Source organism: Pagrus pagrus, assembly GCF_965226575.1.
Source record: "Pagrus pagrus genome assembly, chromosome: 23".
NCBI lineage: Eukaryota > Metazoa > Chordata > Actinopteri > Spariformes > Sparidae > Pagrus > Pagrus pagrus.
The window spans coordinates 3856542-3884532 of NC_140205.1; the positions used below are offsets into that span (position 1 = coordinate 3856542).

Genomic DNA, 27991 nt, shown 5'->3' on the forward strand with positions numbered 1-27991 from the left:
AGGTTTTTTCACACGGTCAATTAGATTTGACAGTAAACATGTGGCTTTGTTTTCCACTGTAGCAGTAAAAACCACAATGTCAATATAAAGTTTGAGTAAAGAACAAATATATTCTCCATTTATGTCAAAAATATTATATTAACATTCAAATTCTTTCATCATTTGTGTCAATTAATCAGTTTATGACAATAGTTTCACCTTGTAGCTACACTGACATGAGGAGAGCAACATATATACATTTTAAATACATATCACATGTAACTAATGTATGGTAAATGTACATTTATTATATTTTGCAGCATATTTCTGAAGTAAAATGACAACATATTGGCATGTTTTGTCAAATAAGCCTTCAATTTAAAATGATTTTTATTATATTACATTATATTTTTCAGTAAATGTCAACATAACATATTTAAGTATAATAATAATAATATATTTTCCTTCCTGTGTAGTTTAGGATAACAGTAGTTATAGGTGAACTTATGGAGCTGATGAAAGCTCATGGTTAATGGTAGTGTCATGCTGCCTTCAAGTGCTGTTTGTACACTCCAGCTTCACTGTTGTGCTGCAGAAGAATAATGATCGTTTCAACACAAATAAAACTAGAAATAAATGTTGTGTTATCTTGTAGTATCCAAACCCATCCTGGAGTAGTTATTGAGATATAAAGACTCAGTTTCTTCTCACCGTCTGATGTCAATTATACATCCAGAATCCAACAAAAACAAAGTTAGAAAAAGTGAATAATTTCAGTTAAAAAGAGTGAAGTTGAGTCCAACAAATGTATTATCACACCGAAGATCAAACACAGCAGTAATTCTGAGTTTATGGTTAAAAAGTAAATCAACTAGGTTCATTTCAGCCACCTAGTGGTGAATACAAGAAGCACATGTGGGCGTTTATCCTTTCAAATGCTGCAATCTTTTAGAAGAAAATACAGAAAAAAGTCATTAAAATCCCCCATAATAAATGATGTAGCATGTTATCCTGCTTTGTGTTTAATCAGACAGAATGACAGTGGTGGACGAAGTATTCAGATTCTTTACTGAAGTAAAAGTACCAATACTGCAATCAAACAACATTTTCATGGTGTCAGAAAAACAGCCTGTTTTCAGCTTTGTGATGATGCATTTTAATCTGATCCAAGAGGGTTTTTAAAGAGTTTATTTGGATTAATATCAGATTCAAAATCATCAATTAAACAGGACAATCTGAAAAGTAACTAGTGGCTCAAGCTGCAAGACAAAAGAGTTGAGTAAAAAAGTGCAATACTTGACTCTGACACACTCAAGTAATTCAAATTTATCAGAATTTGCACTTACATAAATGTACATTTGAGGGACTTTTACAAAAAATCCGACAGTCCCTGAAGGCAGCAGCAGCAGCCTGTCCTTCAGGAGCGGGTCTGTGAACGCTCCATCCCTCTCCTCCGGTGGGTGGGTGTGTGCGTCTTGTGCGCACCGCGTCCCTCCTCTGCTGTCCGGCCACTGTGATCTGATCCGGACTGACGGACACTCAGAGACTCTGCGCGCTGGACACAATAATGTCCCAGTTATCAGTTTGAGTTTTACTGGAGACGGACTGAAGATGCTGCTGCTGCTGCTGCTCTCACTGATGTGCCTGAGCCCCAGTGTACTGGGACAACTGGAGGAATCCCAGTTTGGAGATGAGATCGACTTGACAGACTTTGATTTAGACATTGTAAGAGATTTAAAAGACGAAGGTGCTGTTCATTCTGGTGTTTGGATTTCTTTACCCGACTCTCTTTTTGTTGTGCACACAGGCGCCACGCAGAGTCCCACGGCAGGTGAAAACTATACTAGCCAAGGTAAAGTCTGATTTTCTGCAGAGAAATGTAATTATTAGAATACTTTTGTACTTTTGTTGCTTAAATTAGAGGCTAGAGAAGTGAGTTTGGATCCAAAATGTAAGAAATATATATGATTTTTAATGGAAAGCAAAGACATAAATGTGAATTTTAAGTTGATTGTTTCAAATTTAAGGGTAAAAAACAATATCTTGTCTTATTTTTGTTGCTAAACTGAGATACTTTGCTTATTGATACCTTTAAATCTGTCAGTTCTCTGGGAGTTTACTGTAAACTGACCCTCCTGGCCTGAAGATAACATATAGTTAAACATGACATTATATTTTTATTAGTGACCTGGAATGCGTGACCTACTTTGAGTTATTTAGGAGCATATTCTGTCTTTCTAACTTGTGCGCTCTGGGCGTGACGCACAGGAGGTCCGCCAAGCGCGCAGATGTGCCAGAAATATCCGTAATGCACTGAGCTGATCTGAGCTCATGGGAACAAATTCATCCGCCTCAGTTTTGGGTTGTCAGTTTAGGGAAATTCAAAAAATAGGAATGAAAAAAATTATTTGGGGGGATTTGCAAGACGCGCAGCAAGGCCGCGTAAAACCGTGCCAAACAGGGGGTTTATGAACAGACAGGATATTAAGGTGTTCTGCAGTGATGGTGCTGAACGTTTTCCTCTGCAGGAGACTAAACCTCACATCCAGGAGCTCTCCATCAAGACCACCATCATCTCCCGCTACGCCTTCACGGCGGTGTACTGCGCCATGCTCAACCGGCACACCGCCGCCACCGAGGGCGTCTTCCAGTTCCAGATCCCCGCTAACGCCTACGTCTCCAACTTCACCATGTAAGCGTCACCTGACAGTGGAGCTGAGATCATGACGAGATGATCGAAGCATGATTATGATGATCATCCTTTACTTCCACTTTAGTGATGAACTTCCTGAATTGTGTCATTTGAAGGATTATTCGGAGATAAAATCAAAAGAATTCAAAAGAAAAGTCAGAAAAATAAACATTTGTGCAACAGAAATATTTAAAGTGAGCAGGGATAGAATGCATCTAACTACATTTACTCAACAAGTAAAAGTTTGAGGTACTTGTACTTTACTGGAGTATTTACAGTTACAGCACTTTACCACATTTTGGAGGCAAATATTGTACTTTTTACTCCATTACATTTATTTGATAACTTTAGTTACTTTGCAGATTGCTTTCTGCATCAGAGTCAAAGTGGTGTATTTGTATATACGTGGCAATCAGAATTAAAAAAACACTCAGATAATCAGAAAAATGCTGAATAACTGGCCAAGCTGACAACAATACATGTAAATATATGTATATTTTACTCTTCCTTGTACTTTATATACTTGCCGGAGAATCACTTTTGATACTAAAGTACATTGAATATCAGATACTTTAAGTATTTCCCTCACTTAAAGTCACCCAAAGTCATTTTTTAACATGTTATCTTCACTTTTTTTTATTTAAGAATGACTTTTGGGTACTTTTTACAACACCACAACAGGTTTGACTCATTTTAATAAGTAATCACAACACTTACAGTCCTATGATCAATACCTTATCGTTGTAAAAGGGGAAGCAGAGATCAAGTGATAAATGGAGGTCATGTAGAAACTAAAAAAAACTCTTCAGCCAAACAGTTTGCACCAAATTCTCCTTAAGACACCTTTTAAGAGCTAAAACACGAAACCAAACCATCATCCTGTCACTCAAAGCTCCAGTTTGTCCCCAGAAACGGCTCATTTAAGCTGATTTGGGAGGTATTTTATGAAAGAAACAGGATTTAGAGTCTGGAAGGATTTATGATGTGTCTGTTTCTATGGAGACGACAGCGAGGAGCCAAGAAAGGGTGAAAACTTTTATACTGCTGTTAACACACACACACACACACACACACACACACACAGCCTCAAAGGTTCATTCACGTGCACCCCGTAAACGGGTAACGACACGATTCTGCCCATGAATTCTGCCTTTTGTGGCGAGAAAGCCCGGTTTGAAACGTGACAATAGGTGGTCCTGAACATGAGCGCCGCTCTAATCCTCGACCTTTGACCCCCTGAACCAGGATCATTGGAGGGCGTGTCTACCAGAGCGAGGTCAGGCCGAAGGAAAAGAGGGTCAAACAGGAGAGCGGAAGGAACAAGAACAAAGCGTCAGGTGATGCAAGGTAAGAGAAACCCGAGTGTGTGTGTGTGTGTGTGTGTGTGTGTGTGTGTGTGTGTGTGTGTGGTCACTCCTATGGTCTGGCGTCTCCTCCTAATTACACAGCAGCACTCGCTCCCTCTAATGTTCCTATTTTGCAAACAGAGATTGATAATATCCCCGCTAAGACCTTTTTACCACAACTGGGCGGCCACAGAGAGCGAGTGTGTGCTCTCTGTGTGAGTCTGTGTGCGTGAACAGACTGAAGTGAATAACATAATTTCTCCAGAGACGTGTCCAGAGGGCTGTCATATAAAAACCGTGACCCAAGAGGTGACGTGTGGAAGAAGTGACATCACGTTTTCCAGCTGTTTCCATGTGAAAAGTGACATTTCATGAAGTGAGATTCGGTGATTCAGCGGCTCCGCCGTAAAGGACGAGTTGATCCGAGGAGGAAGGAGAGGATTCAAGTGGAAGATGTGAGATTAGACGGAGGCAGCACCCTCCATGTACTTATGATATCACCAGCTGGACCGTTCAGCTCACCCGCTCCACCTCTTCCACTCCGCCTGTTTCCTAATTGCTCCTCTTCTGCCATGTATAATTTGTTTTTTATGTTTACAGCCGCTGCTCTTTTGAATCCAGTTGACTTTAGACTTTTAACTGGTCATGAAAGCAGCACATATACACACAGTAAGCGCAAAACAAATTCAAATACAGGGAGGGGTTAGGTTGCTCAATTAGAGTCAATATTTTCTTGTATATCTTCAACTTACATCTTAAGTTTTCCTTTCAGAACCTTTTCCACTGATCCGTACAACACGCCCACATCGCAGTTAGGCTGTTTTTCACGTTGTTCATCTTGTCGTGTCATCACCTGAATGACTTTCTTGAAATCGTTCCAATTAGAGAATCCAATTTAACTTAATCCAACTTTTTCGATACGTGCAAAGTGATTCTGCCAGCTGTGAAGTGTCTAATCTGTCCACAGAAGAAGCAGAATAAGAAGTTTTCCCAACCTTATCAAGAACATTTAACTCAGTTAGGGTTAGGGTTTTAAGATGGACCCACAGTGTCCAGGAAATAATCCTCAGGTTTCTGATTCGATGGATTTCAGCTTGTTGTTTTGAGCCTTCGGACTATCGTAAGGTTTATTAGTCCTTATGATCGCCGTCAAAACGTTGTCAGCCAAAGACCAGTTCTGTTTTGCTGCCGCCTAATGTTACAACCAGAGATATCAGATTATTAACATGGTTATCAATATTTTCATATTATCAAAGGTTTACGTCACCTCTCTTGATCTGATTTGGAAAATTCATTACTCATCATCTTCTCCCTCAACATAAAACCTAATTAAACAAACACTGAGGGACAGTGATGGATAAAAGCAACACACAGCAGAGTCACCATAATAAACCAAGATAAATTCCCTCCCCTGCAGTCCTGAGCCGGAGGTTGAGGTGTTCAGGATGACGGCCTACATCCCGGGTCGGAACCGAGCCATCTTCCTGCTGACCTACGAGGAGCTTCTGCAGCGACGGCTGGGACGCTACGAACACGTGACCAGCTTGCGGCCGATGCAGCTGGTCAGCCGCCTCAGCCTGGACGTCACCATCGCCGACCACTCGCCCATCACGGACCTGCAGGTGCTGCCGCTCCGCAACGGCAGGAGCACCAGCAGCAGTGGAACTGGGTCCAAGACACCAGGTTTACACATGCATCTTATTATTTTATCAGTTAATTTTATTACATATTTGTTATTTTTCTGAGATAAAACAGTTTTTAAACACACTTCCTTTCTTTATGCTTCAGCCAAGCCTGAGCCTCCCTTCCCCACCGTGACCAAAAAGGAAAAGAACGTCTGCAAGATCATCTTCAGCCCCAACATCGTCCAACAGGCTAAGATCACCACCAGCGGCCTCCTGGGAGACTTTGTGATCCGCTACGACGTGCAGAGAGACATGGGGATAGGAGACATCCAGGTGAGAGCGCGTGAGATGCCATCAACAATACACCTGTGATAAACTCTGACAAACAAACATGCAGAGGAAACACAGATGACGCAGAAGAAAATTAGGAAAGCTGACTGTGAAAGAACATAAAAATAGTCTTCATATTTTGCATCTGTGCACTCAAATTTCCCATCCAACTACACACACACACACGGTCTTCCACCCACCTGTTAGTGATTCACTTATCTGGTTTCCTGCCACCACAGGCAGTCCGCTGCCAAACTCCTCTGTCCGTCTTTCACAACCATATTATGTTTTAACAATCACACACAACTACTGCAACCGATCTCACATCTGTAAACTTCTTTCTTTCCCAGGTTTTAAATGGCCATTTCGTCCACTACTTTGCCCCCAAAGACCTGCCGGTTGTACCCAAGAATGTGGTGTTTGTGATCGACACCAGCGCCTCCATGCTGGGCACAAAGATCAGACAGGTAAAGCAGCACGATCAGTGGATATCTAGAAAACTGTTGTGAAGCTAAAACTGAAGGTATGTGTTACCAATTGTTTGATTATCTAAATATCCTGTTAGCTGCAGCCATTGACAGCTTTGCGGTCCTAGTACTCCATGTGAATATCTATGCTCTACTTGCTTCATATATCCATTGAGATCTTGGACTGGAGACAGCAGGAAAAGCAGTGAAGTTAAACTGATAATTTTTCACGCCAAAAGAACTTAATGCCCAGCCCAGAACTGCTGCAGACCAGGAACGAGGTTGAAGAGGTTGATGTGTTTACTGGGGAAACTACACAAGAAAAACAGACATTACCAAAGCTAAACTAGGAAACTTTGATCTGCTGCAACTACAACTGGTGATGTGGGCTTACACAGATCAGCCACAACTTTAAAACCACTGACAGGTGAAGTGAATAACACTGATCATCTCGTTACAATGCAATTTCCTCCTGGGAAATCTTGGGTCCTTGACACCACTGGACAACTCCAGTCTTGTGTCCATGCCTTGCCGAGTCAGAGCTGTTTTGGCGGCACAAGGGGAACCATCACACTATAACAGGTGGTTTTAATGTTGTGGCTAATCTGTGTATAATTCTGTTGGATTTTCACTGCTACTGCAGCTAAAAGTTCAATTCGATTCTCGTTCGTCTTTTCCTGAGTGTGTCAAAAGAATTCTGATGATCTTTCTTTCCACGCAATGCACTTTACCCTGTTTTTAATCTCACTGGCTGTATCCGATCAGAGACCCGACACCCCACCTCCTCACACCCACACTGGAATATCAATATCAGACCTTTTCCTCCATCTGCAATAGCACGATAATCCCCTCGGCCAGACCCAGAGCTGATCCCTGCAGCTGCCATGAGCGAAGAGTACAGAAACAGAGAGCTGAAAAACAGATTTTCACTGAGAAAGAAAAGTGGAAACATACAGCACAAGGCTGAGCTGTGAGGGAGGAAGGTCAGTGTCTATGGAGTAATGGAACTTTCTAGACAACAGTACCCTCGACCCCTTGATCCGTCCCCCCCACCCATCGCCAGCCCCCAGCGGGCCGCAGGAACAGAACAACAAGTGTGTTTGATGTGGCTTCACAATAGAGGGTTTCACTGTAGGTCAGTCAGTGGTTCTGACCCCCGCTGTATACGGCCCATATAGACATCTCTAAACCCCCCAGCGCCAAATTATATATCACACCCACGCTCGGAGCTGCAGAGAAGCTGAGATTGCGAAGCTCAAGAACAGAAAAGTAGGAAGAAGTTTTCGAGCCTTCGTTCTTTTGTTCGTCTACTTCCTTGCATGGAAACATTAAAAGCAAACTTTCAAGATAGACTTATGCTGAGTGATTATCCAACTGTAATTGATTTCCAACTTGGCACTTGGAGTTCAAAGCTAAAATGGATACAGGATACCAATATATTGGTTGAAAAAAAAAAATTCATTCGAAAAATTCATTGAAAAAACAGATTAAATCAAACTAAAACATAATGTCCTTGGAGGAAACTGTTTCTTCCACTTGAAAAATAGTTAATTTTTGATGATACAAGGATTTCACATTTTATAACATATGGACGGAGTTTCCAGTCTGAAAAGTGAAGCCAGCGCTGAGGTGCTTGCAGTGGGTGACTCCACTGGTTTCAAAAAGAAGTCCAATTGTATATAAGCTAATGAGAAAATGACTCTACTTCTCACTTGATTTATTACCTCAGTAAACCGTTTCCCAATGAGTTTCTCGTCTCAATTGATTGTTTCATCTCGTTCAATACAGTTTGATGTTAATTTAGTAAATGATGGTCCCATTGGGATTACAGAGTTAGTGTGTTTTGTGGGGGAAAAAAAGAATAACAATGACATATGGAAGTCATTTAAAGTCAAGTGAGAAAGAAAGGCATTATTTTGTTCTCCAAAAAACAATCGACCAACCTTTACTTAAGATGTAATTAACTTAAGCGTTCAGTCGGGCTGTACAGAATGTCCTTTTTTTCCATTCGAAAGGATCTGTTGAGGTTTGCAAATGAAGCTTTGCATGTCTGTCGTCATATTATATGAAGTCATCGCCCCAAAAAACTAAAGCCCTCGAACAGAATCCTCAATTTGAATGAAGCGATTCATCAGATTAAATCGAGCGAATGCAGATACGTAATGTGATCTTTTATTTGTAACACTTTTATTTGTTTGCATGTGATTTATGCGGCTGTTATTACCATTTGACTACACCATTAAAGGTGCAGTAAGTGGTTCTGGATAAAGATAGTTAGATCTATAGATCGTTGAGTTTCCAGGTCGTCAAATACTGACACTTTCAGTCAGAGCCAGTTTTGGTATTTTAGAGATGGAAATTATATCAACATTCAACTATCATTAAAAAAAAGCTGAAGTGGCAAGTGTCAACTTTATGAATAAAGCTTCGTAGCTTAGAAACTATTCGATACAGCCCTAGTAATGAGAGTGAACTGCTTTTTTCCCCAACATTTTTTATACCAATTTTCCAAAATATTGACACCACCCTCCTGGGCTTGATTGGGCTCCAGGGCCTGCTTGGGAAAAAAACACCACAGCTGGTCCAAGCCCTCGGCATTTGATTGAGAGTACTTGTGTTTTCGTTTCCAAACACTGCAGCTCTAGTGTTTTAATAAATGGATACACCAGAGAGACCACAACCAAGTTGTGTTTCCACAACTACAAGATATCTCATATTTGTCTGTTGTAAGAAATCATCTCTTTCACACTCTTTCTTCTCTCAGACTAAAGATGCTCTGTTCACCATCCTGAGAGATCTGAGACCTGGCGATCACTTTAACTTCATCAGCTTCTCCAACAAGATAAAAGTTTGGAAGCCGCACGAACTTGTGCCGGTGACGCCGCTTAATATCAGAGACGCCAAGAAGTTTATTTTCACGCTGGCAACCACTGGAGGTGAGAAGTTATTATTCTTATGGCCTGTCTTCTCTACTGTTCCCATATTTTGATAAAGAAACATAATTCTGTTTGTTGGATCGAAGTTTTTATCAGCTGTTGACGATCATCTTGAGCGAGTATCTGTCATGACGTCTCTTCACTGCAGGAACAAATATCGACGACGCCATCCAGACTGGCTCCTCTCTGCTTAGCCATTACCTCGCTGGCCCCGATGCGAGCCCGAACAGCGTCTCCCTCATTATTTTCCTGACGGACGGACGGCCCACGGTCGGGGAGGTGCAGTCCACTGCGATCCTGGGAAACACTCGCTCAGCCGTGGAGGACAAGTTCTGCATCTTCACCATCGGGATTGGGAACGACGTGGATTACCGGCTGCTGGAGCGCATGGCTCTGGAAAACTGTGGGATGATGAGACGTATCAACGAGGACGCCGATGCCAGCGCTATGCTGAAAGGGTAAGAGTGTGTGAGGACCATCTTCGTCATCTCCGGATTGGTCTTTACTGTTCAGTTTTTGCATTGCACTTCCCAGAAACTACTCGAAGTCGAACAGGATTTTCCCACAAAGCACCCAAAATGAGAAGACTAAGAACTCCTCATTTACGAGGCAATATCACTGTTATTTCTTTGAATAAGTATTGTCCAATTTCCCCTTCGTATCAGTATAATCCACCTCTTATTAAGCAATTAGCTCTCCTTAATCCCTCCCCTCTACCCCTCTGACACGTCCCTCCGTCTCTCATCAAGCTACGAGGGAACGACGACCGCAAATGTGACGGTGCTGACAACAGACTCTTTAATCAACCTCAACACGTGACAGCCACAGACCACAACAGCCACCTTCTTTCTCCCTCAGACCCTTTTTTCTACCCTTAACACACAACCCTCTTCTCTCTCTCTATCTCTTCCGCACTCGGACACACGTGGTGTTTGTTCAGTCGGCCAGGAATGTGTGTGTGTTGTGAAACCTGCATCTGAGTATGGACGTGGGGTTAACAGATAGACTCCGCAGATAATAGCCCCCGTCTCGCTTGAACAAACACGCTGGTTGAGAGGTGAGGAGGTTTACTGCGGCGTGACAACAAGGACAGGACGGAGGACTTATACACACACGTTCACAACCTGTGCCTCATACACACTCTTTTATGAATGTGTGCACAAACTCTGAAGTGGGGTGGCAGTAGCTTTGAGAGGTTAGACAAGCAGGTTTATGGCCCGGAAGGTGGCTTGTTTGAACAAACGAGACATTTGATGAAATCTGTAAAAACACCCTTCTTCTCTGCCTCAAATACTACAGCTGCCCTTGAGCAAAGGCACTGAACTGTGATGTGATGTCACAGTTCAGCAACGTATTTGGAAGTTCGACACACCTGAGGCAGTGTTCAGAGCAGTATTAGCATTAATAACCCCCACAAAAATGCAACAATTTATGTTGGTGTTGCTGCAGGGTACTGGTAAGGATACAGACATGGCCCAGGAAGTCCAGTTTTACAGTAAGTTATGGAGTTTTCATAGTAGCATAGATTTGCTCCGACAAATCACTGCTCGTAAGTTAGCATGCTCTGTCCTCCAAAAAAATTTCAGCACTGGTGATCTTAAAACAACGTGTAAGATCTCCTGACAAGCGTCATCTTGAAGCCTCAACCAAGAACTTCTAGTCCCACCCCAATGCGTCAGTATTTGACAGGTTGGGATGGAGACTCAAACAAACTTTCTTACAAAGTTGACCTTTAATCAAACCTTAATACAAATCCCTTTGGTAAGGGGCATAGGAGTCATTTTGGGAGGTACTTCCAAACATTGTCGACCTGCCAAGAAGGACACCAAAACAGGTTATACTAGGGTTGACCCAAATGCTTCAATGCTCCCACTGTTGTCCCAAATTCCCTATTTGTTGGGGAGAGGAGATGTTGTACCTTGATTGCGATTAAGTAGTCCCAAAACCTACACACCTAAAAACCAGCAAGGGAGTATTTCTCTCACAACCCCACAACAACCAGGATGTTGATGATTCAAATATTTGGAGAAATTGTCACTGAAGCTTTGAAGCTCCCCAAAATGGTATTCCAGACAGCCCAAAATTATATCTGAGCATTTTTTGAAAATGCTATTGTCAAGTCTTAGAAAATGTATGAAATTGCTGCCTTGCTGGGGTCATTTGAGGGTCACTACAACATTGGGGTTACTCATCATTGACGCAACCATTCATCTGCAATCATTGACGTCTCCTTGTTCCTTTCTAGGTTTTACGACGAGATAGGAACTCCTCTGCTGTCTGACATCAGGATCAACTACACTGAGGACTCAGTCCAGTACGTCACTCAGCATCTGTTCACCAACTACTTCAATGGCTCCGAGATCGTCATCGCCGGCAAGCTGACCAACCAAAGTGCAGAATTACTCCACGTCCAGGTTACAGCCAGCAACAACGACAAGAGCATCATCCTGGAGACGGACGTTCCCCTGAAGCACCGACAGCTAGAGACTGAGAGACATGTGAAAGCTGCCACAGTAGCAACGGCGGCTGGAGCTAAGCCTCCAGGGTCCGGGTTTACACAGGGCGTAGGTGCTGCTTTGGGTTCAGTAACGGAAGACTTTGTTGAACGTCTCTGGGGCTTCCTGAGCGTCAAGGAGGGGCTACGGTCGCGACTGCGCAGCCAAACCAGCAGGGAGAGGGAAGGCCACATCCAGCAGGCCACCAATCTGTCTCTGGCCTACCACTTCCTCACTCCCCTCACCAACATGGTGGTGGAGAAGCCCGAGGTCCTGGCTGACGGCACCATGGCCCCGGCACCCACCGCCAGCCCGGTAGCTGGTGAGGCAGGCTCACCTGCCAATGAGCTGCCAGGTGACATAGAAGATGGGAAGCCACAGAAACCAAGCAGGAAGCCAGGCAGCCAGACTTCCTCTCTGAGAAACACGATCGGTGAGGTTTTATCTTCTAGAACGAGTTAGCTACATTTTACCAAATTGTGGATACACTTCTTTCCCAACATTTGACTTGGTCACCTCTGGACGCCTGTGTAGCTAACAGCTAGCTACAGCTACCGGTGCAAACTACAAACTTTTCAGAGCTAGATTTTCCCTTAAGAAAACATGCAGACTATATAACCATCTAACTTCTCTCTCTCTTCAGACACCCTGCATTACACCAACAGTTAATGTTACTCGTATGGACTATTTTAAGAGGAAGCCTTGAACAATGGTCGCCCTCTGACTCATTCCAGTTGATAAATAATCTCTTCCTTGTAGGTAAAGCTGAGAGGAGACCGGCCAAGAAATCCGTCACCATCTCCAAAACATCAGGTGATTCCACGCTCATGTAAACAGTTGTACATTTTTCCCCCAGAACTGTTTCATCTAATAGCCTCTCAACTCTATGTGCACACATGCATCAGGAGACTTGAAAGAGAGAAGAAGGAGAATATACAGTAGACTCTCTCTCTCTCTCTCTGCGCTTTCTGCGTGGGCGGCCTGTAATTTGGGAGTTCGTCAGACAGTCGGCAGTGATAACACAGACGGCGAGGGGTTCAGGGACGCCTCTGAACATGACCTGCAAAGAGGAAAGAACACGCAGGGTCTAATTGAAATACCAACACAAGCACTACGTGGCACTTTAAACATGCAAGTGCGTGTTTGCGAACACACACACACACACACACTGTGGGTGAACGGGGAAGAGTGGAGATGAGACGAGGATGTTTGTGCATGTGTTACAGTAAAGAGAGGGATCCCATCAGAGGCTGTTAGTGACGGTTAATGACCCTGTCATTACTGTTGCTCTATCATCTCGTCTCATCTCATCACTCTGTTCACCTCAGCCGGTTCTCACACGGCTGAAGACGCTCCAGCTGAAGATGTCTGATAGAAGACAATCTGAGATTCAACAGAAGTCCTCAGAACAATCAAACAACGCTTACACATTAAAGACATTTACTTATCAGATGTTGCCTTCCTGAGAGCTGGGTGGCTTATCTAACTGTAGTCAGGATTTTAGACACCCTGCAGAACCACCACCTTCTCGAGTTATTTTTTACCAGATGGTAAAATTGTCCCTATATAGTAGCTTGGTATCTTTTTATGGTGGAGAATAAATAAACCAGTTTCCAAGAAAGTCGGAACGCTCTGTAAAACATTAATAAAAACAGAATGCATCGAATACAAAATGAGTGTATATTTACGAAAAACAATTAGGTTAATCAGTTTAAACAATAAATATCTCACACATAGTTTTTGTCTATTAAACTGAATGTAGGCAGAAAAGGATTTGTGAATCATTGCATTCTGTTTTTATTTACATTTATAGACATTTGTTGGAATTAGGGTTGTAAATTCATTTCATTAGTGCCTAAACACAATCAACCTTATAGTGCTGGTTCTTGTCACTGAGTTTTTTAAGGCACTGTTTTCTCTCTCTGAACTTTTAAACTACCTCAGCGGACGGTGACCCCCACTTTGTGGTGGAGTTCCCGCTCAGCAAACTGACCGTGTGCTTCAACATCAACGGTGAGCCCGGACACGTCCTGCGTTTGGTCTCTGACCACAAGTATTCTGGTAAGACTCAGAAACCTTATTTCACATCTCGATCTACATCATTTATTGTTTGTGTGGGTAAGTTATGTTCTGTGTCTCCAGGTGTGACGGTGAACGGGAAGCTAATCGGCGCCCCGGCACCGCCCGGCAGCCACAAACAGCAGCGTACCTACTTCAGCACCATCACCATCGTGGTGGATCGTCCCAAACGCGCCTACATCGAGGTGACGCCTAAGAAAGTCATCCTGGACGGGCGGGACAGGATGGTGCTGCCCTGTCACTCCACAGTCTCGGTGGACAGCGGCCCTCTGTCAGTGTCCATCGTAGGAAAGTCCAATGTGACCGTGTCGGTCGGAGGAAACGTCAGCTTTGTGATCCTGCTGCATCAGTACAAGAATCCAGCCCCCTACCAGAGAGACCATCTGGGCTTCTACATCGGTCACAGCAAGGGGCTGTCGCACAACTGCCACGGCCTGCTGGGTAGGTGTTAATGAGCTTTAATTAAGTGCTGATTGAGGATTAAGTAAGGAAAATTAATCCCATCATTATCTGTCAGTGAATGTGCCTAAAAGCCCCATGATCAGCCACTAGAAGCAAAAATACACATTTTTAATTTACACAGTATTAAAGTGTCGGATTGAATGATAATATATTGACACCACAATTCTTTAACCCTTTTACCAAATCCAGCCAAGGTAAGTGATGCAACACATTTAGAAACAAAAACAAAGAGCTGAGGAGTGTTAGATTGTGGGTTTGAGTGCATGTGTGAAGGAGGGAAAGAAAAAAGTGTTTGATAAGTAAACTTTTGAACAGTAAAAGGATTTTTTCCTCCCTAACGTTTCTGAGTGGTATTATTTTAGGCGCCAGATCACTACCGTTTTTCCTCAGAATACAACTACCAACAACACGAAATGCGAGTTTAGCGTTCATTTAGTCTATAATGGAGACGTGAAAGCAGATAGAAATGGTGCCAGGCTGCCAGGCTGACTGGATCTCCAGTCAGCCGTCATTATCCCGGGTGATTTCATGCACAGTGGCAGACAAAATTGTATAATGAAAGTGCTCGCAGATGATGTCATTATTCTATAGCCGTTACAGTGTGCAGTCATGTATCTCATAATAATACGTTAAAGCAAAAAAAGGCATCTATTGCCAGTTTAAGTGGGAGTGGTGCGAAAGAGAAGATCACCAGAAAGATTAGGGAGTGATCCTGTGGGGACCATGAATGACCACAGGGTGTTTCACGGAAATCATCTATTTACTGTCAATGTATTCAATTACAAAATTATAGGAGACCTATTGTGATTTTTTTTTTTGTTTTTTCCCTTTTCCTTCAGTGTTTAATAGATGTTCTTGTGTAAAAGATCTTGATAGTTAAAAAGGTCAAAGTCTGCTCCAACAGAAAACACTGCTCCTGAAACACCTCGTCAGTAGTCCCGCCTTTCATTCCATGACTTTGTGACATCACACTACATCACCATGTCACGTATTTGCATATTTTATGCCCAGCAGCTAGTTTGGCACAGTTTAAACTGATCTAGCACAGTTGCTCTGTTGTTGTTAGCGGTGCTGGGTCAGGTTACCAGCGGTTACCAGTCACTGGCCGGGCTTCAAAGACTCGTATCAGTCGATCCCTGAGACTAAAATAACTGATTCTACTTTCAGGTCAGTTCCTGTATGAGGAAGTGGGAGTGGCACAGCTTCCTGCACAAGGAGACACGAAACCCTCGTCCGTCCTGAAGGTGAAGGACCGCTCAGTGCCGGTGGTGCAGAAGAGCCGGAGGATCTACAGCGGGACTCAGAGCGTGGACTGCTGGTTCGCCCGCAACAACGCAGCCAAGCTGATAGACGGACAGTACGAGGACTATTTGATGTCGCACATGTTCGACACGGGCGACTGGCCACACGGGACTAACAGGGTGTGAGACGACTGTAGATGTGCCGCTTATGTGACTTAACTCATTCTAGTCTGTGTTCATATCTCATCCCGACAGATCCAAAACGTTCACATTTCAGTTTTTCTTCACTCCTACAGGCTCTTTTGAATATATTTTTGTACTATTTCTAATGAAAATTAAATGTTTTTATTGTATTGTGTGTATTATTTTTTACAATAATGTTGTAAAATGTAAATAAAACACTTAAACCCACATTGTGAGCTCGTTTCTGAGGCATGAAAACACACAACCAGTGAGATTTGCACATATTTGCGAGTGCATACACGTGTTTTTCCTCACACACACACACCAAATATGTATCTCGACATGCTTTTAACGTGGCAACAAGCTGAAGTTCACACCTGGTTACCCCGGAGACCAAACCCGGTAACTAACCCCTTGTCCCAGCACCAATGAGTAGATGCACACCTAACACACAAACACACAACACATACACACAGCGCCTTAGTCCCCCCCTGTCATCAGCTGGAGGTCACAGGGCTGCTGGCCCCGCCCACACAGGTGTGCTCTGGCCAGGTCCCTCTCAGGCCGTCTGTCATCGCGCTGCCTCGCCCCGGCCGCCGCAGGAATTCAACACCAAGACACGGGTTCATGTGTCAATCATCTTTATTCATAGCACAGATTAAAGAGATACATTCGGTAAGAAGCACCGTGGCAGTTTACAGCCGTTTAATGACACTTCGGGCCGTGCTGTGCCATTTTATACACATGTTCATTGTCTGGTTTATAAAAAAAAATACATACAAGATACACTGAAATACAAAATAAAACATTACAGACGGAATGTCTCAAAAGTTTGGCTTTCAAAACGTAACAGGAGGATGGAAATGTTCTGATGATAAACAGCAGAATATATAAAGAAAACGTCGATCACGTGCTAAATTCGTACTGAATCCAGATCTTAGTCGCCACCTGTAGTTTGATGATGTCTCTCAAAATTCTCCCATCATAAAAACTTCCTTTTCCAACGTTCATACCACAGATTGGACCACAATATATATATATACATATAAAGTCAAATACATATAAAATATTAACAGAATAAATAAAAGAAATGTGCCGAGAAAGTTTAATACAAAGCTACCACATGATCCCACTGAGAGTATTACAGGGATGGAGTATTAGGGACAGTTGTAGGCAGAGATTTTGAGAATAAAGTGAGAATATTTTGAGTCAGACTGTTTTACTATTTTAACTTTATTCTGAAAATCTCTGGGTTATTTCCCCCCCCTCAACAGTGGCCCCAACACTTCATCGTACACAACAAATATGCAGATAACTGCAGTAACATAGTGCGGCCTGGTCCTTCAAACCATTACATGCAACAACTTCCTGCCCACATACACTGTGTATATTTAAAAGCAGCCTCTAAAAAAAAAAAAAGGACCTCAACACTTTCCATGTAACCACTGTGTTCAACATGTTTGGTCCGTCACGACTGCAGCAGTTAAAAAAAGAAATAAAATCATCAAGTGCACGGTTGTAAAAAATAAGACCATTAACCACCTTTCATACTTAAAATAAGCAGCCAGAGGGAGAACGTGCAGGAATGACTATAATTACAACTTTAAAAAGGTGGATTTGAAGTGATTATATTTGAGTAAAGTCTCAGAGCACTTACATATATATATATATTTTACTCGTCTTTGGAATATGATACGTGATAAATGACTCTCTTTAGAGCAACATCATTCCCAAAAGTCCCCAGTGTGGAGAAAAGACAGATTTATTTCAGTCTTTGTCGTTACCACCCGCACGTCTTGCCCTGCGGGTGCCGCGCTCCTTAATAATCTCTCTCCACAGGCGCTCAGTTGTGGTTTTCTCTGATGTTCTGTTGCAGCAAACGGAGGCAGCAAGGTGAGAGGATAAAGAGCTTCAAGACCCCCTAAATGCTTTTTGATCAACATGCATGTCGAGCTCCAGTTCATACCTTCAGTGCAGAGGAAGGCAGCTAAGGTTGTAGTGTTCACATTCGCAGGTTATATGACCTTTAATTGTGCCTTTGCTTACGAGGAAGCTGATAGTTAGACCTTTAATAGAGATAAGGATGCAAGGTGTTTGTGTTTTTTTGCTCATAGTTAGGCTCTTAAGTGAGATTTGTGTGTGTGGATAGCGGACAGACGTGAGGAGGTCACATCACCTGGGTTTACACCATCACCCAGCTGGGTCTCAGTGGGCCTCCAGAGTAGTGCACATTAGGGATCGGTCCAACTTCACCGACGTCTTCTTCGCCCTCTGAAGCCTCGTCTGTGTCGGTCTCGACGGTCAGCAGGACCTGGGAGAAGAGAAGAAGACTCTGATGGATGCAAGCCAACGTAGCACAGCTCGAACCATCAACTAAAAGATCCCGTGCAGAGCAGCACTACTCTCTTGGGTGCCGGCTGGAACAGGGTAAACAGTGGACATAAAAAAATTAAACAAATGTCTTTTTTCTGCTTGTTTGATGTGTTTGTCTATGAGGAAATTCACGTATTCATGTTGTAACACGATTTAACTTGGTGGAAAAAAAATTCAAAATCAGCAATTAAAAGCAAACATATGTAATATGTAGGAGCTGCAACAAACAGTTGATTTAATTGATGAATTGATCATTTATTAAGTCTGTCAATGTCATAAAATGGTGGAAAAAGTTGATCAGTTTTTTTTCCAAAAGTCTTCAAATGTCTTGTTTTGTCCACAACCCAAATATATCCAGTTTACTGTCACAGAGGAGGAACGAAGCCAGAAAATATTCACATTTAAGAAGCTGGAATCAGAGAATTTTCACTTTTTTTCTTAAAAATGTACTGAAAACCAGTTAATCAACCATCTAAATAGTTTAAATTAAGCAATTAATCTAATAGTTGACTACAAATTGAGTAATCGTTGCACCTCTAACTGTATGCAATCTGTTTCTACTCGTCCTCTGAAGTATTGAAGATGGATCAACTAGATTTTGCACAGATATATTATTTGTATCTCACCATGTTATAAATGTACTTGTATTGGAGAATGTGAACTTTCTGGATTCTCTGCTAATTAGCTCCTGACTATTTTAAGAAACCAGATGTGAATCGACAGAAACTAAATCTGATGAAGTGATGATGTAGTTTGTTCAAGTATGTTTGGATTCTACATCCTCGACAGAAAGCTGGGAAATATCTCAGTTCTGCATTCTCGACCTAAAGTGGAAAATATCCTCGTTCATTCGCAGCCTGGAAGACGCTCTCCAGCAGCAGCAGGGATTCAGATCTCAAAGGAGCTAAATTTTCCACAACTATGTGACATTTACGGCATTATAAAAGCTCCATGTGTTGGTTTATGTTCGGGTTTGACATGTGGGAAAGCTGATATAAAGACCACTTTAAAGAGCAGAACAGATTCAGATATGAGGATGAAGACAGGCGAGCAGCATGTACGACTGTCTCCCACACTTGTGTTACTAGCACTCAGGGCCCCTGTAGTCCCAATCTTCTATAAAGTCACGATTACTGACCGATTCTGACTGCACAAAAGTTAATATCCAACTTTCATTTGGATGACACTGACGTAACACCGCGATCTGATCATCAACAACAGCATTGTGACCACAGCTTGGACCACCGCCCCCACCAAGACCTCATCCGAGTCAATGCCCCTCTATCCGTCCCCCTCCTCCACTTCACTCTGCTTTCCATAACATCAGCGCGTGGAAACGACTCCTAAATGTCACTTTTATTCCCGGGATGAAGGCTCGACTTATAGCTGCCTGGCAGACGACCAGAGATAAAGTAAAGCGGAGGGAAGGGATAAACACTGAACACGAGGGTCGTGCCCCCCCCAACAGTCACTTGTCCTGATGAGAGAGGGGAAAAAGAAATGACACGGGCTTCTGTGCCGTGTGGAGGAGGCGGCTATTAACCGGTTCCCTGAACACAACGGGCCTGTTACAGTTTCAGCAGTCCAGATTAAACAGAACTCGACCCAAAACTCACAGGAGCTGAATAAAAAAGTCAGATCATGTGGGCGCCCTCTTCATCGAGTGTTTAACGCATACTACGCAATCCTCCACCACGCTGCAAGAAAATATTCTTTAATTCACCCAAATTACAAAAGAAGGAGTCGAAAAGCACCTTTCAGATTATGGTCAAAAGTATGTGGACATCCCCAAAAGAACAAAACATCCATAACACACCAGAATCCACCAGCTTCGAACAATAACGATGGAGGACAGGGAGGAAAACAGTCTGACTCAGTATTTCTTGGACGGACTTCATCTGGGTTTGTTCCTCATTAGACCGAGTGTAGAGAGAGGAAATCTGCATGGTGTGTGAGCGTGTGTGTGTGTGTGTGTGTCTGTGTGTGTGTTTCCCTCATCCCCCAAAACAACAGGTGCGGTGTACACCCAAGCGTGACGGCGTGGCCACCATCAACTACCATTTTCACACACATTAAAGTCTTGCTCGCTTCATCAAAAAGCAGAGATATTAAACGGTCACATTCTTGTTTGGGAACAGGCTTTAGCAAAACTTTGTGTACTGTACTTCACAGAACATCAAAAGTAATCCCCTTTAAAAGCCGGTGAGTCACAGCCAGAGCAGACGGCTCAGTCGCATTCCTCTAAGTACTCTGAATTTTACTTATTTTTAGGGAAATTAAACTGTTTAAATGCTGCCTGAAGTTTAAATAAAGACATTAAATGTTTGAAATTTAACTGGAAACGATTGTCCAAGATTGAATATGTTCTTTAGACTCCAGAAATGCTCTAGAAGTTCAGCTGTTAGCAAAATCAAACACATTTAACCTGGTGATAAAATGGGATCTGTATCCAAATACATTACTCGGATTGTAAACTATCTGATCTTGTATTTTTAATGCGTTCTTGTTATCCCTCATTGGGATCAGACCTCTGCTCTCCAGAGCAAAACTTGCGCTTGAGTAATACGAGTTGGCGCAAATCAGCACCAGACTCCCTTTAAAAAACACAGCGTTTTGTGAGTCGTTGAGTCAGGGGGAAATTTATAACTCTGAAAAACTGTCGATGACAAGTTCTTAATTATTTGGCCCCACCTGTAAATTCTGCATATGTAATACATTAAATTATTTATTTCTTTGTATAAAAAATATTGTATTTCAGAGATCTTTTCCTCTGACCAGACACCAAAGTGATGATTTGTTCCTCTGTTTGTATCAAATCTAAATCACAGATCTTATGAACTTGAACAGCGATGATCTCCAGAACGAAGCAGCTGGTTTCATCACATAAATCGACTAAAAACAATCAGCAGCTGTTCACTTTGCTCTGCTCTGTCGGTACAAACATCAGTTAATTCTCACCCGTGACTCCTCACTGTTCGCCCAGGGCAGCGAGTCGGCCTTCTTCGCCGAGCTGTCGCAGGAGTCGTCCAGGCTCTTCATCGTCTTGTACTTCCTCATCATCAGGCTGTCCACCACCCAGAACATGATGGACTACAGGGGGAGCCAGAGAGACGAGACACTGGGGTCACTACTTCTGCAGAGATTAAAGACTAAACCTGCTTCTTATCTGATATGTGACAGTAGTACTCACGTTCACTATGAAGGGCACGATGAGCATGACCAGCACCAGCTCCAGCTGAGGGTTAGCAATGTAGCTCAGCAACACCTCCTGCAGCTAAAACACAAGGAAAGAGAGTTTAACACACTGACGCAGGTTGATAATGGTCACTTTAAACCAAAAGCCAAAAATAAATAAATCCACAGATATCTTTTCTTCGAATTCAAGGTCCAATCAAGGTACACGACTACACGACCACGTCTTTAACTCTTAGGTTCCACCAACACTGAATTTCTTTCATTTCTTGGTGAAGTTTGGCTTGAAACTGATCACGTCAACTGAATTAAATCTGAATGAAGACGGGCCATAACTATGTAACAAACATAAATAGTGAAGAACAGACAGACAGGACTTGAATCTCAACTTCCCCTCACCAGAACAAACAGTGTTACTATTAATAACACTAATGTTTATACCGAGTGTTTGTCAAAAAGCAATTTTTGACAAACAAAGGAAGCGGGGCCACAGAGAGCTGTACAACATAAATGTCCTTCTATCTGAATATAAATACGAAATAAACAAATAAACTGTCTTATTCCACAGAAAAGCATCTGTTGCTATGGTAAGGGCTGGTCTGAATAAACAAATATGAACCCTGGTGTCACGCAAACACACTGTCCTTCAAATACATTCACATTGCCACGCCCACGTTTCCATTAGAATCAAAAGACAAGTCATTTTTTATCCTCCACTTGTTTATTCTCTCTGTAGTCTGGATGACTTTCATCTCTCAAAGCTGCCAGAGAAATGACAAACAAAGCCAAAATAGAAATGAGAGAGGATTGTTAAAATCTTATGATTTCTTAATGGAGTCTGGTTGAACAGGCCAAGGTCTGTTTGGATGAAAAAATGTTGTTTGTTACATTATAAAAAGGACTGAAAACCTCTGTTTCAGTTATAGTCAAGTGAGATTAATTTGTAATGACATCATCATGGACCAGTCACATTAAGTCAAGTTTAGTCACAGGCTCAGCTGACGCACACATTACACAATTTTGGCAAGACAAACAATGAGGAAGTCAATCTACGAGATTTTTTCCCATGCAAGCGGTTTGATAATGTCACAGAATGACCTGAACGCAGCACAAGTAGCCGTACGGTTTACTTACTTTGGACCATCCGGGGACGAGCAGCACCAGGCTGATCACGCCTTTCTCCAGCACCATGATGAGCAGGTAGATGCCACACTGACCCAACCATGCTGCTGCCTGGGGAGGGTCACCTGGAGGGGAGAGAGGCGGAAAAACATCAGTAAAGTGGCCATCTCATATATAAACACACACGTGCAAGACAAAAAAAATTTCCAACCCTTGGCTAAACCCTTCCAGAAGGTTACACAGGTGTCTCAACACGGCAGACACAAAGGAGGACAAGTCTGTCATTAAGACAGGAAGAAGGGAGGAGGAAGACACGCAGACAACACTGAGAAGAAGAGAGAGACAGACAGAGAGAGAGAATACAACAAAGAAAGAAGCCCCTGACAACTATCTGAACGAGGGCTGCAGCTAACGGTTTGTCATCATTAATTAATCTGCTGCTTCTCACTGTTATTCTTCTGGTTATGAAATGCCAAAAATTGTGAAAAAGCACATCAGAGTTTCCACATTCAGTAAGCTGGAACTATCAAATGTTTGACACTGTGCTTGAAAAATGTCTGAAACAATTTATCGATCATCAAAATAGTTGGCCATGAATTTTCTTTCAGACTTGTGAATTAATCAACTGATTGTTGACGCTCTAATTTCAGTGTGTTTACTGGAGATCATATTAACATTTTTGGTTACACAAATCTCTTAAAAATGTTAGTATTCTTCAGGGAACAAGAGAGAATCAAAAATAAACTTGAACCTGATCATGAAAAGAGACGTGACATGGAGACCAAATCAACCTTGCTGAGAAATTTTCCATCACAAAAGGAGGGAATGCAAAACTGAAAGCCAACAGCAGAGTGAGTGTAATAACTGGCATGGAGTTAAACCCTCTGTGAAGCCACTGGGAATGTTTTCCAGGCGAGGCTGCAGCTGGAGATGCTGGCTCTCCTCCCTGTCTACCTCTGGTGGGTCTACTGCGCCCTCCGGTGGCGGCCACCAGTTTGTATTTTAGTGTCACTTTCCTTTAAGGATTTTTTAAAATAAAAAAGACAAAGAAACCTTCTTTTCACTCACCGTATTCTCCAAACATGAGCAGCGTCCACTGCTTGTACTCCACCAGTTTGGACACCAGCTTCACAGCCAACCAGATGACCAGCATCCCCAACGTGGCGTCCAGGAGGAAGTTCATCAGATACCTTTTTGTAAAATGAAAAAAATAAAAATAAATCACATTTTCAGAGAGACATCCCTGACAGCCGAGCAACATCTTATCACGACTCGGTTACAGTAATCGATGACTCACAGGGAGCATGGATCTTCTTTGGTGAGCGTTGACAGGAAGACGTTGGCAAAGTGGATGAAAAGAGCACCGATGGCCTGTTTGGATGTGTCAAAAAACCTGGAAAGGATGAGACGGAGCATGTTAAGTCTCTTTTTCATGAATTTTAATGTCACAGACGAGAAAGCAGGCCAATATAGTGATATATATGTACGGAAATGTGAAGCTTTCTATTGTTTATATTAGTTTATTTGATCAATCCCTGAGAAAATGAAGGTTTCAACCAACACTTTATTTACTTTAACAGACTTAACTCATCCATGCAAGTGTGTAAAATGTAAAAATGTAGGACGAGATAAGGAAGAAGAAGAAAATGAAAATAAATTCTGACCAGATCCTCCAGGGTCGTCTGATCCCTACAGGCTCCCGAAACCTCTTCACTGCAAACAAAAGAAGAAAGCCAATGAATTCATCAATATCGCTCCCGCTAGACTTTGTGTTTATCCTGCAAAACAAAAACCATGTAACACGGTTTCTTCAGAGATTGTTTGACCTCCACAGAGAAGCTCGTCTTTTTTTTTTTTACAGGTCTGAAGGTCGAGAGGGGAGCGAGGAGAGATGAAACACAATCGCACATCTTCCCTCGCTTCACGCAGCCACAACACTTCATTCCTCCCCACGGGGCTCAGGGTGAACAGATGCCCACTGTTCCTCTTATCTCGCCATCTCACAAGGTCAGAAAGCGTGACTCGGCATGTGAAAACAGGATCGAGGCTTCCTGCAGACGTGCTCCACATCTGTGACCTCCATCGTTCTTCTGGTTTTGTATTTATCAGTTGTTTTCATGTAGTTTAAGTTGATGTTCAGTGTGAAGTCTGAATAAATGGCTTTGGATCTACAACACTGGAAGCAGTGGTATAATTATTCATACTTTTCCGGTATTCTTCCTGCATTTTTCAAAGTTTTAAAGCCATTTAAAGTCGCTTCATCTAGATTGCTTACTAGTTTATTGGTTAAAGTAAACATTCATCCAAAAATTAAACCTCAGTGAAGATTTCGGCTTAGAAAAAAGGGTGTAAATAATGTCTTTTCAAATCAATTTGGGATGCTGGGGCTTCGAAGATACCCGACGAGCTTTATAGAGCCTTTATTGGTTGTTTTTTTCCGTTTCAAAACAAGTCCCCATCTAATTCAGTTGTTTAGGAGGACGCTGCAACACTGTTTGGCTGTGAAGCTCCAGAAATGTTTTGTGGACGACGAAACTTCACCCGACTTTCCATCCAGCTTGGAGTCGAGTAGATAATGACTGAATTATTCGTCATTTCCTGCTTCCAGCCTCTCAAAAACAGATTCAAGATTTAATGCTTCTTGTCTTTTTTATATCCTTGTAAAGTGAAAATCTTTAGGTTTTGGGATTTTGATCTGACAACACAAGTTATGCGAATGTGTTCTTTTGGGCTCTTTTTGTGATGGGTATTTCTCATTATTTTATGATTTTTTAGTTTAGTTTTTTTAAAAATAAGTATATTTAAAGTCTGTCCCGAATTTCCTTCAGGATTAATAAAGTTGTATCTTGTGTCCTCCTCTCTGGAAAAGAGAAAAAGACATAACAAACGTCTCTCTTCACAAAAAGGCTCATATTGCATTGTCTTCACAGATAAGGAAATGTGGTGGCTACACTGGACGTTCAGCCTTTATCTGTATTATGTGAGTGCAGGAATAATGACAAGTCAATGGAAGGAAACTCCCAAAAATAGCTTTTTGAGGAAGAGCGCTCTTAACACAGTTCAGCAGAGGGATGCAGGGTGAAGGCTCGACTGTGACTTGGCATACCGCCACTGCGATCATAGCTGAAGGGCCCTCAATGCTCTGCTGAACACAAATAATGTGGTGTAAATATTAACAGATGCATGTGCGTTGACCAAGAACGACACTTGTGCCGAGAACAGAAAGGGAAAAAAAGATGAGAGAGAGTGGGAGGGGTATCGATTTCTCTACTAATAAGTAACTTAGTCGAGGTTAGAGCTCATTGATCTCACTCAACCTCAAGGCCCGGCCTAATTCTGCTGCACTTCACTGCTCTGAGGCTGAACCCGCCTGCTTGATTAGCTGAAGAAATCAACATGACTGCACTGACCTTTTCAGGCTACACTCGAATTATTAGACCATATGCCAACACACTCCTGGTATAAGTGGATACTATACAGAGCGCAGAGTGGCCTTGGATTTACGCCATTACAAAAGGTGAACTGACAATAAAAGCATTTTTATCTGGCCACGACACCTGGAAGCCAAATACAGTCAAGTTTATTACAGAATAGTCGAGGAACAGATTGGAAAATAACTATATAGCTTAAATGTAATATGAAAAGTAATACAGGAAATCCTCACTGGACATATGAGGTTGAATTTACTGGACTGGATGCAGTTTTTTAGTGACACCTTTCTGCTCCAGAGGCATTAAAATGTACCCTGCGGTGCCAAAACTGCTGAGATGCCCAACATTCTCCAAGTCAGCTGCCACCGGATCACAAGTTATTTAGCAGTCAATGGCCATTGTTCACAGTAAATCCTCAATCTGGCTGTAAAGGAGCATCTTGTTTTGCTGTTAGGGCAGACACTCAAAAACAAAGTGGCTGAGCTTCTCATATGTTACACTTAAAGCTGCTTATACTGTGAAAACTACTGGTTACAAGACTGACAGGGAGGCAGATATTAACTGTCAAGTTCAAGTTTCATTAAATCATCAAATATTAATCAATCAAATATCCCTTGAGCAATTGCCAGTGATGCATTTGATGTGTATATATTGATTTTCACTGATAAAACATAAAAATGTTATCAGTTTACTGTTTGCAGGCCTTCTGATTATTTTGGTGCAGCAACAACAACAACAAAGCCCTGGATTAAAAACATGCCATTCTGCCACAGGGAGAGACCATGACGACACTTCCCTTGAAAACATTGCAATTTATGAAGCTGCTTTGTTTGCAGGCACACATACAGATGGAGAATGGCACACCTTAATTATTTATGGTTGATTTGGGTCTTAATGGCAAATTCGGGGATATATATATATGCCACAAAGCGATGATCATATGATTAAAATATGTATTTTAAAAATGGTGCACACACGCCGCTTCCGCTCTTTGCAAGTATGTGTTTTGTGGACGTGGACGGCGTTTGTTATTCGAAACTAACAAAAAAAAGGCTGAAATTCCTATGTAAAACTTTATTTTTACAACATCTAAATCCTGCCGAATTGAGTGGAGACCCCTTATTAGCCAAGTAAAGTTTGAATAATGCTGGATTTGAGCATGTGTTGTTGTCCAGAAGCAAAGCGATAATAAATTGGCGTATTTTTCAAGGGAGTTCGGTGCCAAGCGAATGAGGCTCTGTGGAAACAAACGTCAACAAAACGCCACGTGGACTCGCGAAGCCTTTTAAAAGCGAGTTTGTGCACTTTGTGTTTTGAGCATCTTTCCTGTGAACAAACACAAACAAAGGATGTTTTCATTAGCAGGAGTCGCTCCTTGCTAACGGTCCAGGTACTCACACATCAGCGTGCTGAAGGCGACGATGGCCAGGAGTCCCTGGATCAAGACGCCGAACCGGTCCGTCAAAGCTCCGTTATCGCAGCCGTGGGGATTCGCCTTGTTGATGTCGGACATGTTGGTGACTTCCAACACGTCATTGTCCAAGAATCTTTTCACCAAGAAGACCCCGCTGTAGCCGTACATGTCCATGTTGACACGATGAAAACAAGGGAGCAGTCGGTGGACAAAAGGAGCTCCCTCGGTGGGCTGAGCAGGGCTTAACGGCTAACCTTTCCGCTACCGAGGACAACAACCCGCCGGGTTTTAACTTCCGGCGACAGATTCAGGTTAAAAGTTGTCCGTCGGTGTTTTTTCAGAGGCTGATGCTACATCTCATGATGCACAGGATCGATTATCTGACTCACATCCATGTTTTTGACAACGATAACACGGACCGTTAAGTAGGCTACACGAGAGTCGCGCTTCCGGTTAAAAATATTTCAAAATAAAGGCCACAAATTGTTTTTTATTCGAACAGCTTGTCAGAAATACAAAACAAAAGGATAGGCTACAAACTGACAGGCTGTTTCTCAATATGTTCTACAAATATCACACATTGCAAGTTCAAATGTTATATTCAGGCTATGTGGCCTTAAATGT

At 42.4% G+C, this 27991-nt stretch overlaps 2 protein-coding genes across 4 annotated transcripts; one reads left to right on the top strand and one right to left on the bottom strand.

The window, feature by feature from the left end:
• Window positions 1-1170: 1170 nt before the first annotated feature.
• Window positions 1171-27845, bottom strand: tmem110l (transmembrane protein 110, like). Of its 3 annotated transcripts, none has more exons than XM_084345821.1 (9): window positions 27352-27845; window positions 24187-24235; window positions 23820-23915; window positions 23591-23712; window positions 22535-22647; window positions 21399-21482; window positions 21167-21298; window positions 18012-18146; window positions 1171-1534 (listed from the first exon to the last, which is right to left on the bottom strand). In XM_084345821.1, exons 1-8 carry the CDS (start codon window positions 27539-27541, stop codon window positions 18018-18020), a joined length of 915 nt encoding a protein of 304 aa, XP_084201947.1. In that variant the 5' UTR covers window positions 27542-27845; the 3' UTR covers window positions 1171-1534; window positions 18012-18017. The 3 variants fall into 3 exon arrangements, with proteins under 3 accessions (XP_084201947.1, XP_084201946.1, XP_084201945.1); XM_084345820.1 differs by lacking the exon at window positions 1171-1534 and adding an exon at window positions 5939-6020; XM_084345819.1 differs by lacking the exon at window positions 1171-1534 and having other exon boundaries at window positions 16460-18146; window positions 27352-27844.
• itih5 (inter-alpha-trypsin inhibitor heavy chain 5) lies at window positions 1541-16063 on the top strand. The gene is made up of 14 exons (XM_084345818.1): window positions 1541-1704; window positions 1787-1831; window positions 2508-2671; window positions 3917-4018; window positions 5435-5700; window positions 5806-5975; window positions 6323-6439; window positions 9204-9375; window positions 9524-9833; window positions 11621-12303; window positions 12630-12683; window positions 13815-13931; window positions 14013-14390; window positions 15579-16063. Exons 1-14 carry the CDS (start codon window positions 1591-1593, stop codon window positions 15836-15838), a joined length of 2952 nt encoding a protein of 983 aa, XP_084201944.1. The 5' UTR covers window positions 1541-1590; the 3' UTR covers window positions 15839-16063.
• Window positions 27846-27991: the final 146 nt, after the last annotated feature.